The 16,446-nt window shown below is 40.1% G+C and overlaps 1 protein-coding gene across 1 annotated transcript in view; it reads left to right on the forward strand.

Moving 5' to 3' along the window:
* Positions 1-16,446, forward strand: part of ablim1b (actin binding LIM protein 1b) — a 98,939-nt gene that overhangs the window by 16,930 nt on the left and 65,563 nt on the right. The window contains exons 2-4 of the mRNA XM_064952776.1: positions 11,216-11,341; positions 15,746-15,929; positions 16,048-16,157. Of these exons, the coding sequence (XP_064808848.1) occupies positions 11,216-11,341; positions 15,746-15,929; positions 16,048-16,157 (420 nt within the window). The remainder of the gene's footprint in view (positions 1-11,215; positions 11,342-15,745; positions 15,930-16,047; positions 16,158-16,446) is intronic.

Below are 16,446 nucleotides of genomic sequence, written 5' to 3' on the forward strand. Positions count from 1 at the left end.
AGTACCAAACAACAATCCTTCCTGGGAAAAATGTACAATGTCTTTACATTTTTATCTTCGTTTAAGAAACCTGTGTGTGTCTGCTTGCTTGCATGCGTTTGTGTGTGACTGTACTCTGTACACGTGTGTATGTATCCATGTGTCCCATATGACAACTTGAAGTACATGTTTACTTAAAGACGATTAGCTCATTGAGTGTGTTGTACCTACACAATAAAGATTTAGATGTGTTCTTAATGGGGTGCAACCACTTGGCTTGGGGTGATACCCTGTAAAGGTCATCCTTTGAACCTTTAGTTGTAGGTACATTATTGTACCTCAGTTTATATCTCAGATATTACCTTACTTACATGTAGTCCACAGATACAAAACCATGTACTAAGAAAAGGTACACTTTGCCATTGTAGGGAACTACCATAGTGACAAAAGCATGTGCTCCAAAAGTGACAAAAAAAGTCATCAAAATATAAAAATGCTTTGCTGGATGACTAGCTTGCTAGATAGATATAAAGTATGATTGTATAGTTGAGAGGAATAGCTTGTAAATGTAGCTAAGCCAACAACAGTTTTGAGTATATTATATATCATTTTGGGGGAGGGTTTGGTGGGATTTTGCAAAGTCTTCTGAGACCCCATGTTTATATCAGGCGACCCCATAATGGGGTGGTGTCGTGTTCGTCATAATGATTGGACCAAGGCACAGCGTGCCTAGAGTTCCACATATTTTAATTAATAGAGACTCACCAAACAAAACAAACAAGCACAAACGAAACGTGAAGCTACTGGTGTGTAGACAGAAGATCCCACCAACAACGGACCAAGCAGCGTGCCCGGGAGATAATGGCATCCTGGTCTGTGGAGGAGATTATGGAGAGAACATCCTGGACTTGGGACGACATAATAGCAGTAGAGAAGAGCCTGCCATGGAGGCAGCAAAAAAAAAAAAAAAAAAAAAAAAAGCAACAAAGTCGGGGAGGTAGGCCACAGAAACCCCAATAAAAAAATGGGGGGGGCACATGGAGCAGTCGGCGGTGCAGAAAAGTGAACCAGAGCCAGTCTGGGAGAAGAAGGAGAATTTGGAGGAGATAGAAATGGGAGAGTTGTTGAGTTGGTGGAGGATGCACGGATTTGAAATGAAGGAATGTGTTGCCAGTTTGGTGCCACTTGAGTCAGCTCCCCGTACTCGTCCTGAGAAGTGTGTTAAAGTTCTGGAACAATTGATGCCGGCTATACACACCAGGTCTCCAGTGCACCTTCACAACCCAGTTGGCTACGACCCACGGTCCGGTGTCCCCAGCGACGATCCATGGTCCGGAGCATCCGGCGACGATCATGACGTATCCACAAGCGGAGTAGGTACTGCTCCCCTTACTGCCCCTCACCCGGACCCTCCCCTATTGAGTCAGGTTTTGCGGTCGGAGTCCGGGTGTGACTAGGGTGGGTCATCTAGGTGATTTATTTTTCTATTTTGGCCTGGTATGGTTCCCAATCAGAGGCATCTGTTTATCATTGTCTCTGATTGGGGGTCATATTTAGGCAGCCATTTTCCCTTTGTGTTTTGTGGGATCTTGTTTTTGTGTAGCTGCCTGTGAGCAGCCCAACACTTCACATTTAGTTTTTCTTCTGTTTTTGTTTGGTGAGTTTATTAATTATTAAACATGTGGAATTCTATGCACGCTGCGCCTCATTATGACTAACGTGACAGGTGGCGACTCCTAGTTTGGGAACCACTGAACTAGACAATATCAGCTAACGTTTTTTAGCTAGGTTTTTTAGCCTATAGATTTTGTTGTAATGTTTGTCACTCAAATATCACATGAATACACATTAGACATGGCGAAATGTATAGAAATGCAAGAGAATTAGCTATAAAACAGCTCAATGTTTTCTGCATCCCATGACAAAAAGTGTATAAATGCAGGAAATAAGCTGTATACCTGGAAAATAATATGCAATTTATATCCATAAATCTCATTTTACATTGACGCCATGTTCAGAAAATTCTCCAAAATGTCCGGAGAAATTATAGAAAGCTACGCCAGATAACAGAAATACACATCATAAACTTTGACCAAAGATACATGTTCTACATATAGTTAGAAAGATACACTGGTTCTTAATACAACCGCTGTGTCACATTTTTTTTTACGTTACGGAATTCGTTCACTATGCAATAATCTGAGACGGCGCTCAGACGTAAACAATATTTCTCCGCTATGTTGGAGTCAACAGAAATACAAAATTACAACATAAATATTCCTTTACCTTTGATGGTCTTCGATCAGAATGTAGTGGAAGGAGTCATACTTACCCAATACATTGTTTTGTTTCAATTCTAGTGTCCATGTAGTAGCATATGCTACCACTTTCAGCTCAAATGCCCAAAGAATGACTTCTGGTCCAGAATAATTGCGCATCAAAAGTTCCAAATTACATATTATAGGTGGACTAAACTGGTCAAACTAAGTGCAGAATCAAGCTTTATGATGTTATAAACGTACAAAACGTTTGGCATTCCAACCGGACAATCCTAGTTCATCTCAGGCAAGCTGGAACAGAGGAAGCTCTGTGTCCAAAGCGTGCCCTAACACATGTGGAAATCCTCGCGACACCCACTGTTTTTCGCCTCATTGGGTCAAAGTTCACTTGCACAATTAAACGCTCTACTGAATGAGGACATCTAGTGGAAGACATAGAAAGTGTTTCCAGATCCATAACTGGTTGGGAAGGGAGGGGGCGATGATGTCAAAGTTGCCCCAACTTTCAGGATTCCAAAACTAGTTTGGAAGATTGCCTGCCCTGTGAGTTCTGTTATACTCACAGACATAATTCAAACGGTTTTAGAAGCTTCAGAGTGTTTTCTATCCAATTATTATTCTTATATGCATATATTAGCAATTTAGGACAGATTTTTATGCAGTTTACTATGGGCACGCAATTCATCCAAAGGGGGCAGTATTATCCCTATCCTTAACAGGATTTATTAACTCAGTTGCCGGATAGGAAGGAAACCGCCCTGGGATTTAACCATGAGGTTAATGGTGATTTTAAATCAGTTACACAGTTAAATGACTGTGATAGGAGAAAACTGAGGATGGATCAACATCATTTCACTATTTGTCCTGAACACAAAGTGTTATGTTTAGGGTAAACCCAATACAACACATTACTCAGTACCACTCTCCATATTTTCAAGCATTGTGGTGGCTGCATCATGTTATGGGTATGCTTGTAATCGCTAAGGACTGGGAAGTTTTTCAGAATAAAACATTTACGGGATGGAGCTAAGCACAGACAAAATCCTAGAGACAAATGTGGTTTAGTCTGCTTTCCACTAGACATTGGGAGATGAATTCACCTTTCAGCAGGACAGAAAAATCTACATTGGAGTTGCTTACCAAGAAGACAGATTGGCAGAGTTTTGACTTAAATCTGCTTGAAAATCTATGGCAAGACCTGAAAATGGTTGTCTAGCAATGATCAACAACCAATTTGACAGAGCTTGGAGAATTTTGAAAATAATAATTGGGCAAATGTTGCACAATCCAGGTGTGGAAAGCTCTTAGAGAGTTACCCAGAAAGATTCACATCTGTAATCTCTGCCAAAGGTGATTCTAACATGTATTTACTCACGGGTTTGAATACTTACACTGTATATACAAAAGTATGTGGACACTCCTTCAAATTAGTGGATTCGGCTATTTCAGCCACACATGTTGCTGACAGGTGAAAACAATCACGCACACAGCCATGCAATCTCCATAGACAAATATTGGCAGTAAAATGGCTCAGTGACTTTCAATATGGCACCGTCATAGGATGTCACCTTTCCAACAAATCAGTTTGTCAAATTTCTGCTCTGCTAGAGCTGCCCCGGTCAACTGTATGTGCTGACATTGTGAAGAGGAAATGTCTAGGAGCAACAATAGCTCAGCTGCTTATGGTAGGCCACACAAGTGTGGTAGGCCACATAAGCTCACAGAACGGGATCCCTGAGTGCTGAAGTGCGTAGCGCATAAAAATCATCTGTCCTTGATTGCAACACTTACAACCGAGTTCCAAATGGTCTCTGGAAGCAACATCAGCACTATAACTGTTCGTTGGGAGCTTCTTGAAATGGGTTTCCATGGCCTAGCAGCAGCAAAAAAGGGTTTGGGGATGCCAGGAGGACACTACCTGCCCGAATGCATAGTGCGAACTGTAAAGTTTGGTGGAAGAGGAACAATGGTCTGGGGCTGTTTTCATGGTTCGGCCAAGGCCCCTTAGTTCCAATAAAGGGAAATATTAACGCTACAGCATACAATGACATTCTAGATGATTCTGTGTTTCCAACTTTGTGGCAACAGTTTTTGGGAGGCCCTTTCCTGTTTCAGCATGACAAGCAAGGTCCATACAGAAATGGTTTGTTGAGATCAGTGTGGAAGAACATGACGGGCCTGCATAGAGCCCTGAACTTAACCCCATCGAACACCTTGGGTATGAATTGGAAAGTCGACTGTGAGCCAGGCCTAATCGCCCAACATCAGTGCCCAACCTCACTAATGCTCTCTTGTGGCTGAATGGAAGCAAGTCCCCACAGCAATGTTCCAACATCTAGTGGAAAGCCTTAGACTTTTTCCTCCACTTTGTCATTATAGAGTAATTTGTGTAGAAAAGACAATTAAATCCAGTTTAATCTTACTTTATAACACAACAATATTTGGAAAAAAGTCAAGGGGTGTGAATACTTTCTGAAGGCACTGTATTAGCGTGTCTTTTGTTACAGTTACAGTTAGCTTACTTTCAGTCAACTTCTCCTGGCTTAGAAGGCCAGCATCCCGGAGTCGCCTCTTCACTGTTGAATTTGAGACTGGTGTTTTGTGGGTACTATTTAATGAAGCTGCCAGTTGAGGACATGTGAGGCGTCTGTTTCTCAAACAAGACACTCTAATGTACTTGTCCTCTTGCTCAGTTGTGCACCGGGGCCTCTCACTCCTCTTTCTATTCTGGTTAGCGCCAGTTTGTGCTGTTCTGTGAAGGGAGTAGTGCACAGCGTTGTACGAGATCTTCAATTTCTTGCCAATTTCTCGCATGGAATATTCTTCATTTCTCAGAACAAGAATAGACTGACAAGTTTCAGCAGAAAGTTCTTTGTTTCTGGCCATTTTGAGCCCGTAATCGAACCCACAAATGATGATGCTCCAGATACTCAACTAGTCTAAAGAAGGCTAGTTTTATTGCTTCTTTAATCAGGACAAGTTTTCAGCTGTGCTAACATAATTGCAAAAGGTTTTTCTAATGATCAATTAGTCTTTTAAAATTATAAACTTGGATTAGCTAACACAACGTTCCATTGGAACAGTAGTGATGGTTGCTGACAATAGGCCTCTACACCTATACAGTTCAGATATTCCATTAAAGAAATGCTGTTTCCAGCTACAATAGTCATTTACAACATTAACAATGTCTACACTGTATTTCTGATCAATTTTATGTTATTTTAATGGACAAAAAATGTGATATTCTTTCAAAAACAAAGACATTTCTAAGTGACCCCAAACTTTTTATCAGTAGTGTATATTGTATGTGTTAAAGTAACACTTTTCAAAGTGTTGACAAACTAACGTCTTGGGTGTTGCAAATAGCAACTTAAATTAACACTTAGTGGTCTTTTTTGGGAGTGTTATTTTAACATTGTAGGTAGAGCCTTATTTGCACATTTCCCAGCATTCCTTTCAAGTGAAAATAAGAGATACCCACCCTTGACTGTTTTTGTTAATGACAGAGACATGGTATTTGCAGTGATACTTCTCTGTTTCTGAAACCTTCACCAAATGACTGTGTAATCCATGTTTTTGAAATAAACGCAAACGATTTAGATTATACATGTCGTAAGGCCTTCAGTTATGGTATAGTTTCCCCCCAACATTTTGGTCTGATGATCCTGGTTCTTTGGCCAAATCAAATCACAATATGCTGGCTTGTCGTGATGTGCAATTCGTGAACAATTCTTTAATTTTAACAAATCTTTTTACTGACAAAGGTCATGATTTGTTTTTCTGAGTGACTCATTCATTGTAGACATTCATTTGATCTGCTGCCTGAAATGAATTCTACAGTAGGATTATTATACGCTCCTCTGATGACTCCAGATACTTGCACCGACCAACAACTGTCTGTCATTTATGCGCACAGGCAAAATATATCATGCTGCAGGCAGCATTGAGAATAAAAAGACATGTAAATTTAAGTGGGTCTATGGTGTAAGGTAGAGGTGATATGATCCTTAATAACTGTGATAGAAAAATTACATATTTACCTTGTGTATTTGATGTTAAAACCTCTTATGGGCAGGTGGGACGGTAGCGTCCTATCTGGCCAACGTCCATTGAAATTGCAGAGCTCCAAATTCAAAATACAGAAATACTCATAATAAACATTCATAAAATATACAAGTGTTATACATCGGTTCAAAGATTAACTTCTTGTTAATCCAGCCGCTGTGTCAGATTTCAAAAAGGCTTTATGGCGAAAGCATACCATGCGATTATCTGAGGATAGCCCCCAGCTTACAAAAGCATACAAACATTTTCCAGACGAGTAGAGGAGTCACAAGTCAGAAATAGCGATAACTTTATCACTCACCTTTTATGATCTTCATATAACAAGACTCCCTGTTACACAATAAATGTTCATTTTGTTCGATAAAATCCCTCTTTATGTCCCAAAAACTCTGTTTTGTTGGGGCGTTTTGTTCAGTAATCCACTGTCTCCAGGGAGGTCAAAAATGCAGACGAATACGTGCTAATAGAACCGGTAAAGTTCGTTGAAACATGTCAAAAGATGTTTATAATTAATCCTCAGGTTGTCTATTGTTTAAATAATCAATAATATTTCAACTGGACAATAGCGTTTTCAATAGAAAGGAAAAACAACGAACGGCGTGTTATCGTTCACGCTCGCAAAGCAGCTCTGCATTCTTCCCCTGTCCTCTGACCAAAAGGTATTTTTACTCATCGTTTTTCAAAATACAAACCTGAAAGCATGTCTAAAGACTGTTGAAGCCATAAGAACTGCAATCTGGGCCCTAACCTATAACAGAGTCAATAGGCATTCAATGGAAAACAATTCGCTTCAAAAGAGTCCCACTTCCTGAAGGGATTTTCCTTGGGTTTTCGCCTGCCATATCAGTTATGTTATACTCACAGACATTATTTTAACAGTTTTAGAAACAGAGTGTTTTCTATCCAATAGTACCATGGATATGCTTATCCTAGCTTCTGTGCCTGAGTAACAGGCAGTTTACTTTGGGCATGTTTGTCATCCACACTTTAAAATACTGCCCCCTACCCAAGAGAGATTTTAATGGTTAACAATTCATATTTAACTAATAGTAAGACATTTCTGTCCTGCTAGTGTCTGTGTTTACATGGGCTTCACTGGAGATGGCTTGAGCAGACAAATGGGTTAAAGACAGCATTACATAGAAAATAATGTGTTTTACTATTGATAGTTTAGGAGTAAAACAATCCCTCATTGTCTCAAATCATCCTCGCATCTGGGAAACTAAGTCAGGGTAGTGTTAAGACAACAACCCCCCTGCAGATAACGATAGGACAAAGCCACAGTGGCCTCTGATGCTCCTTGGTCTGCATGACGGGGCTGTTTAACCAACCATGACTTGTTGGTGTCAGCTATATATAGTACTCTGCATTTGCGTAAAGGTTAGGTTACTCGGTACAACACTCAAGGGTGGGCGGGTCGACCAGTCTCATTATTGCAATAATTAATAAATATTAAATAAGATGATTGTTTGAAGAAATGGCCAAATCTCTCTCAGTACTGAATTTCCACAACACTAGCCACAAAGCAATTTATGATGACAGAAGTGCTAAGGGGTAATAGTCATTTAGTTCAGTTACCTTTGCTTCTTGGGTACAGAAACAATGGTGGACATCTTGGGGCAACAAGTGGGGACAGCAGACTGGGATAGGAAGAGTTTGAATACGTCCATTAACACTCTAGCCAGCTGGTCTGCACATGTTCTGGGGACGCGGCTAGGGATGTCATCTGGTTCGGCAGCCTTGTGAGGGTTAACACGTTTAAATGTTTTACTCACGTCGGCCACGGAGGAGGAGAGCCCACAGTTCTTGGAAGCAGGCCACTCCGGTAGCATTGTGTTATCCTCAAAGCAGGTGAAGGTGTTTAGCTTGTCCGGAAGCAAGATGTCGTTGTCCACGACGTGACTTTTGTGTCTGAGCCATTGAATTGTGACTCCACTTTGTCTCAAAATTAATATTTTGCCTGTTTAATTTCCTTACAGAGGGTATAACTACACTGTTTGTATTTGGCCATATTCCCAGTCACCATGACATGGTTAAATGCGGTGGTTTCAGTTTTGCGTGAACGCTGCCATCTATCCACGGTTTCTGGTTAGGGTAGGTTTTAATAGTCACAGTGGGTACAACATCTCCAATACACTTCCTGATAAACTTAGTCACCGTATTCGTCAATGTTTTTCTGTGAGTCTACCCGGAATATATAATTGTACTTTTTTTCCCACCTTTATTTAACCACGTAGGCTAGTTGAGAACAAGTTCTCATTTACACCTGTGACCTGGCCAAGATAAAGCAAAGCAGTGCGACACAAACAACAACAGAGTTACACATGGAATAAACAAACATATGGTCAATAATACAATAGAAAAGTATACAGTGTGTGCAAAGAAGGTAGGATAAGGGAGGTAAGGCAATAAATAGGCCATAGTGGTGAAATAATAACAGTACAGCAATTAAACATTGGAGTGATAGATGTGCAGAAGATGTATCCCAGTCTACACGATCAAAACAATCTTGAAGCATCGATTCTGATTGGTCAGACCAGCATTGAATCGTCCTCAGCATGGGTATTTCCTGTTTTAGATTCGGCCTATATGAAGGGAGGAGCAAAATGGAGTCGTGATCAGATTTGTTGAAGGGAAGGCAGGGGAGGGCATTGTAAGCATTTCTGAGTAGCAGCTGAGTAGCAGTGGTCTAATGTTTTCTCAGAGCGAGTGCTGCAGTCAATGTGTTTGCAGAACTTCGGTAGCGTTTTCCTCAAGTTTGCTTTGTTAAAATCCCCAGCTACAATAATATGTGGTTTCCAGTTTGCATAAAGTCCCTTGAAGTCCTTTTGAGGACTGTCGTGGTGTCAGCTTGAGGGGGAATATACACGGCTGTGACTATAACCGAAGAGAATTCTCTTGGGAAGTAATATGGTCTGCATTTGATTGTGAGGTATTCTAGGTTGGGGGACAAAAGGACTTGAGTCTCTGTATGTTATAACAATCACACCATGAGTGGTTAATCATAAAACATACACCTCTGTCTTTCTACTTCCCAGCGAGTTCATTATTCATGTCTGCATGATATCCTTTACAGAAATGGTGTCTCCCCCGCGTGACGGTTGAGCTAAAGTGTGCTAAAGTGATTAGCATGACGTTGTAAGTAAGAAGAACATTTCCCAAGACATAGACATATCTTATATGGGCAGAAAGCTTAAATTCTTGTTAATCTGACTGTACTTTCAGTAGCTTTTACAGTGAAATAATACCATGCTGTTGTTTGAGGAGAGTGCACAGTTATGTACTTAAAAGTATCAATAAACCAAACCAAGGCACATTTGGGCGGACTTGATACAGTAATACAATGGTTCATTGGATCAGTCTAAAACTGTGCACATACACTGCTGCCATCTAGTGACCAAAATCTAAATGGTGTCTAGACTCCTAAGTCATATAATGGCTTTTCTATTGCATTTACCAGATCTAATGTATTATATTCTCCTAGATTAATTTCACATTTCCAGAAACGTCCATGTGTTTCCTTTAAAATGGTATCATGAATATGCATATTCTTGCTTCAGGTCCTGAGCTACAGGCAGTTAGATTTGGGTACGTCATTTTAGCTGATTTCTTTTTTTTAAGTGTCCGATCCTTAATATACTGAGAACCCATGCTGTATCACAACCGGCCATGATTGGGAGTCCGAAAGGACGGCGCAAAATTGGCCCAGTGTCGTCCGGGTTTGGCCGGTGTAGGCCGTCATTGTAAATAAGAATTTGTCCTTAACTGACTTGCCTAGTTAAATAAAGGTTACATTTAAATTAAATATATGCTTATCACTCCCACAGCAGGCAAGCAATGCAAGAGTCGCTATTAATCTGGCGATGAAGAAGAGGATGGAAAGGGGGAATCCGAGCTAGGCTGAAAATATAGGCTACACTGCCTCCTCATCCTAGTATCCTGATGGCTAATATCCAATCGCTGGAAAATAAACGTTGTGAACAATTGCAGAGGGACATCAGGGAATGCAGTGTCTTTGTTTTTGCTGAGATGTGGCTTACGGACAATACACTACACTCTACTATTCAACCAGACGGCTTCTCCATATTTTGAATGGATCAGATGGCAATGTCTAATAAGAGTCTATGGGGAGGGGTATGTTTCCTCAAACAATTCCTGATGTACGGAAGTTGAAAACATCGCAAGCTCCTGTTCACCCAACCTGGAGTTTCTGATATTAAAACACCAACTCCACTATACGCTGAGGAAACTCATGTGTTATTATCACAGCAAACACCAAGATGGCACTCAGTGAACTGTACAAGATTATTAGCCAGCAAAAATCCTTTCACCCGGAAGCAGTCTTTATTGTCGCAGGTGACGAGAGTCAAAGATGTTCGGGGACTTGGGGTATGGAATTGTTTTAAGATGGTCAAACTATGGATCATCTAACTGTTTGATTTTGAATTTTTAGGACCTTGTTTGGTATAAAAAAATGTATTTGATAAAATGTTGATTTTGGCCTTTACTACTAAAGCCTATAGAAACATCATACATGGCAAAAAGGACAGACCAAAAATAAATAAGAAACATGGTTGTCATAAATCTAGCAGATATTTAAAAAATATATTTCGTACACATATTTAACGGAAATGAACTCAACACAGTCAAGTAACAACACCACGCAGTGTTGATTCCACTGTGATTGAAATAAAACTTCATTTATTCACTGCAGTTGGTGTCAAATTCAATCCCACTGGTGGTAAACCCACTAGAATCAATAATCGGATATAACACTCACAATACTTTTAACACCCGCATGTTTGCTGTGTGTACACGCACCCCGTTTTGAACACAGTGATTTAAATACATTTTAGGTGGCCGTGCTCATGCCTGTCTGTTCTCTCCTCCAGTGGCCCATGTTCAGGACCCTGCAGAGAAGCTGTGCATCCAATGCTACAAATGTGGGGAGCCATGCAAGGGAGAGGTGCTGCGGGTCCAGTCCAAGCACTTCCACATCAAGTGCTTTACCTGCAAGGGTGAGCATGTATATATGTGTGTGTGTGTGTGTGTGTGTGTGCGCTCGCACGTACATGTTTGTCTGTGCGCACACATATGTGTGCATCTGTCCCCGGACCCAAATCTCACTATTATTCCCAGTCTCTTTTCCTTGTCAACTTTGAGGAATTTGCGGTGCATGCCCTTTGGTCCAATGCACAGGGAAGTCTTCAGAAAAGGTAAGATGTGGAGGATGGTTGGAACTCTTGCAATTTTTGTCACTTTGTGGTTACTGTCTTGAGTGAGTAGTGTGCCCTTGAATGATTCATTGAATGGTAATGAATTGCATTTACATGGCACCTTTCACCTGGTCTCGAAGGGTATACATTTCCTTACTTGAGATAGGTCACGTGCTATTCTCACCCAGAACTGGAACTATGGAATTTTCATTCCAAATGATCCCACTTACTATTTTCTTTATAATATATTTTTATTCACAGAAAATTGAAGACGAAACATTCAGAACTTGTAATCCCATAGTGACATTATCGCCCCTCAAGCCAGGGTTAACTCTAGAGGACTTCTTGTTAGTTTGTATTGTGGGCTGAGAGAGGACATTGAAGGAAAGGCTAACATATATAATGTTTTTTTCAGTAATAATAATCAAAGTAATACAAATTCATCAGTTTAGTCAATTGTCAATCAATAGTATGACACAATATCAAATGTTCACTTCTTATAAACTATAATAATTTGTCTTGTGCTAACAGCTGTAAAATGCGCACAGTAGCAGCATCAAACAATGCCACTAAGACATTGCTCGTCCTAATAATTATATATTTATATATTTTTTTATTCCATTATTTGACTTTTAGATGTGTGTGAATTGTTAGATACTACTGCACTGGTGGAGGTAGGAACACAAGCAATAACATCTGCTAAATATGTGTATGTGACCAACAACATTTGATTTGATATGAACCACCTTTACCAAAGACTGAGATCCATAACTAGCTGCCCAACTTGTAAGTACAACTACCTCAATATACTCACAAGTCAAGCAGATATTCAGCATCCAAAAGAATAAGAATGTTCTATCATTCTCCTCTCTTTTTTAATCAAATTGAGCTGCTTCCCATGGAAACCCCCTATGAAGCACTAACCACACTCCACTGTCTTCACACATTTCGAAGTGATTGCTTTACAGGATCTTGACAGAAATACGATGATATTTGCCTGTGATAGAGAAGTATTTAGTCTGCAACTAACTCACTCCTCTGGTATCCATAGAAATTACAATTAGTATTAGACCAAGAACATTGCTGAAACCACCTTTATACTAACAAAACCTTGTCTTGCTCTACAAATCCTCCTTACTGCTTACAAAAAAGAGCTCAGTGCTTGTCTTGTTGAATTTCATATATTGAATGAAAAACTACCAAATACATTTCATGTTCACATTTTTTCTTACATTTGTGAAAGATTTTGGAAAGACTGCATATGCCAGACTACGCTCATAAAGCTTTGTCTGTCCATTTTCATGGCAACCTCATAAACAAATCCTAAGGGTCTATTGACGCACCTGTGCCGAGCAACAGCAGTGTTTGTCATACCATGATACATACCGAAAACTGGTCATCTAAAAACAAAACGTCAGTAGCATCCGAACGGCTAATATTACACCACTCAGGAAAGAGGACACTCTCACGAACTCGGCAGGTGTTCTCCGTTTTGCTCTACATTTCACGGGACATGAAGGAAGATAGTTTAGTGGCAACAAAAATTTAAAAAAGTGTCCAAAGAAAACATAACAAAATCATTAATATTCCCTGAGCTTTCTTATATCTTCCAGATATAATATAGACACTTCAAAACCACATTCCGTATGATTTATTTTTAACTTTCTTGCCATTTATTAATGTGTTTCTATGGGCTATAGTAGTAAAGATCAAATGCAACATGTTATCAAATAACTGTTCTATATTTTTTCATACATAAACGGGTCCTACAATTCAAAATCAAATAGCTAAATGATCCATGACATAACCATCGTAAAACAATTCCATATGTTAGCTTTTAGGTTTTAAAGTCCCATTCTTGTGGGCAGATTCAGGAATTTAGACAGTACTGTTGGAGCATATATGAAGATGGCTAGCATTTCACCTCCAGAAATCTGTCTCTCTCTGTGTGTGTATGTGTGTTTCGTGTGCATGCCTGTCTAAATCCACAGAGGCAAAGTCTATTTGTGTCCGTCTGGGCCCTCGACCTCCAAGGCTCTGGGAAGCCTGCCATAATCCCTCTATCATAATACCAGTGGTTGGTGTGACCTGCATTAGCAATTTCCACTAATGGCTGACGACACCTCCTTCCACACAAAAAAATATGTCCATTCCTCTGTGAACAAGTAATTTACCCTGAACTTCCAGAGAGGCACTAGTGCATCCAATTGTACACTGTAACGGAAAACTGTAATTCATTTGATCATTTTGGGTATTATCAACAGTAAAATACTCTGAAACATATTACTGCAGCATACTGTAAATTATGGTGCATTGTGGGAAAATTGTGTATAAATTATCAACATTTGAAAACAATTACCTTTCCTGAAATGTCAAACTACCTGGAAGTCTGAAAAGATAGAGTAAGTGGGCGGGGAGCTAACCGTGACTGGTGGTTCTTTGAAAATTCCTATGTTATTCAACATGGACACAGTGAGCAGTTGCAGTGAGATTATCTCAAGCAAATTTGCTGATACACAAAGGAATTCAAAAACATTGAAATGGCAACATCCAATCCTGTAATACATCACATCATGGTTTCACAAATTACTTGTTACAGTGCATTGCAAAATTGTTCATCCCCTTTATGTTTTTCCTATTTTGTTGCATTACAACCTGTAATTTAAATTGATATTAATTTGGATATCATATAATGGACATACATAAAATAGTCCAAATTGGTGAAGTGAAATTTAAAAAATAACTTGTTTCAAAAAAATGTAAACGGAAAAGTGGTGCATGCATATATATTCACCTCCTTTGCTATGAAGGCCCTAAATAAGATCTGGTGTAACCAATTACCTTCAGAAGTCACATCATTAGTTAAATTAAGTACACCTGTGTGGACTGTGGCTGGCTCTTCGAGCATGACAATGACCCGAAACACACAGCCAGGGCAACTAAGGAGTGGCTCCGTAAGAAGCATCTTTAAGGTCCTGGAGTGGCCTAGCCAGTACCACATCCATTTGTACAAACAATAGTATGCAAGTATTAACACCACGGGACCGCTCAGGAAGGAGATGCGTTCTGTCTCCTAGAGATGAACGTACTTTGGTGCGAAAAGTGCAAATCAATCCCAGAACAAGAGCAAAATACCTTGTGAAGAAGCTGGAGGAAACAGATACAAAATTATCTGTATCCACAGAAAAACGAGTCCTATATCAACATAACCTGAAAGGCCGCTCAGCAAAGAAGAAGCCACTGCTCCAAAACTGCCATAAAAAAGCCAGACTACGGTTTGCAACTGCACATGGGGACAAAGATCATACTTTTTGGAGAAATGTCTGAAAAAGCTTGTGCGAGCAAGGAGGCCTACAAACCTGACTCAGTTACACCAGTTCCGACAGGAGGAATGGGCCAAAATTCACCCAACGTATTGTGGGAAGCTTGTGGAAGGCTACCTGAAATGTTTGACCCAAGTTAAACAATTTAAAGGCAATGCTACCAAATACTAATTGAGTGTATGTAAACTTCTGAACGACTGGGAATGTGATGAAAGAAATAAAAGCTGAAATAAATTATTCTTTCTACTATTATTCAGACCATGCACATTCTTAAATAAAGTGGTGATCCTAACTGACCTAAGACAGGGAATTTTTAACCGGATTAAATGTCAGGAATTGTGAAAAACTGAGTTTAAATGTATTTGGCTAAGGTGTATGTAAACTTCTGACTTCAACAATGGCAGTTCAATGTGTGGGGGCACCGGTGTCGGGGTAATTGAGGTATTATTTACATGTGGGTAGAGTTATTAAAGTGACTATGCATAGATAATAACAGAGAGTAGCAGCAGCGGAAAGGGGGTGGGGGATTCCAAATAGTCTGGGTAGTCATTGGATTAGCTATTCATGAGTCTTTTGGCTTGGGGGAAGAAGCTGATTAGAAGCCTCTTGGACTTAGACTTGGCGCTCCGGTACCGCTTGCCGTGCGATAGCAGAAAGAACAGTCTATGACTAGGGTGGCTGGAGTCTTTTGACATTTTTGTTGTCTGAGATTACTAATTAATTGCAGCATAATGCTACCTACAGCCATTTTATGTGGGAAGAAATTAAATGTTTTATTTTGTGAAGAAATTAAGGCTAAATTTTGATGAAGATGGATTCTGAGATAACTTTTCTAATTTTAGCATGTATGCTAAGCGAATACATGTTGTGTTTGTGTGTTCAGTGTGCGGGTGCGACTTGGCTCAGGGAGGTTTCTTCATGAAGAACGGGGACTACCTGTGCACGTTGGACTACCAGCGGCTCCATGGCACATGCTGCAATGGCTGTGGGAGCTTTGTAGAGGGAGAGGTGGTCACTGCTCTCGGCAAGACGTACCATCCGGCCTGTTTCGTCTGCACAATCTGCAAGTAAGATCATTGTGCTACCACATGCACATGCATATACATACACAGACACAGACACAGACACACACATACACATACTGTAGATGTATCTCTTCTCTCACTCTCTCTCTCTCACTCTCAGACGACCATTTCCTACTGGAGATCGTGTCACCTTTAATGGGAAAGACTGTCTCTGTCAACACTGCATCCACCCTATGTGCCCTACCCCCAAAGACATCAGCAGCTCCAGCAGTAAGTGTGTGTGGTGTTCGTGCATGCGTGCATCTGTGTGTGTCCATATGTGCATGTGTGTGTGTGGGTGAGTGAGGGGTGTCCAAATCATTTTTGAGGATCCCTTACCACAGGTGTCATAAATTTCATCCGGCTGTGGTGAGTTTTTTTTTCTCGTGGGATGATTGTTTCTGTTAACATGATTTAGGTTGTCTCATTTATCAACCCTCCCTTTCCGTCATTGTAAATAACAATTTGTTCCTAACAGACTTGCCTAGTTAAATAAAGCCGAAATAACATTTTTAAAATC

This window comes from Oncorhynchus masou, chromosome 31, assembly GCF_036934945.1.
Source record: "Oncorhynchus masou masou isolate Uvic2021 chromosome 31, UVic_Omas_1.1, whole genome shotgun sequence".
Lineage (NCBI taxonomy): Eukaryota > Metazoa > Chordata > Actinopteri > Salmoniformes > Salmonidae > Oncorhynchus > Oncorhynchus masou.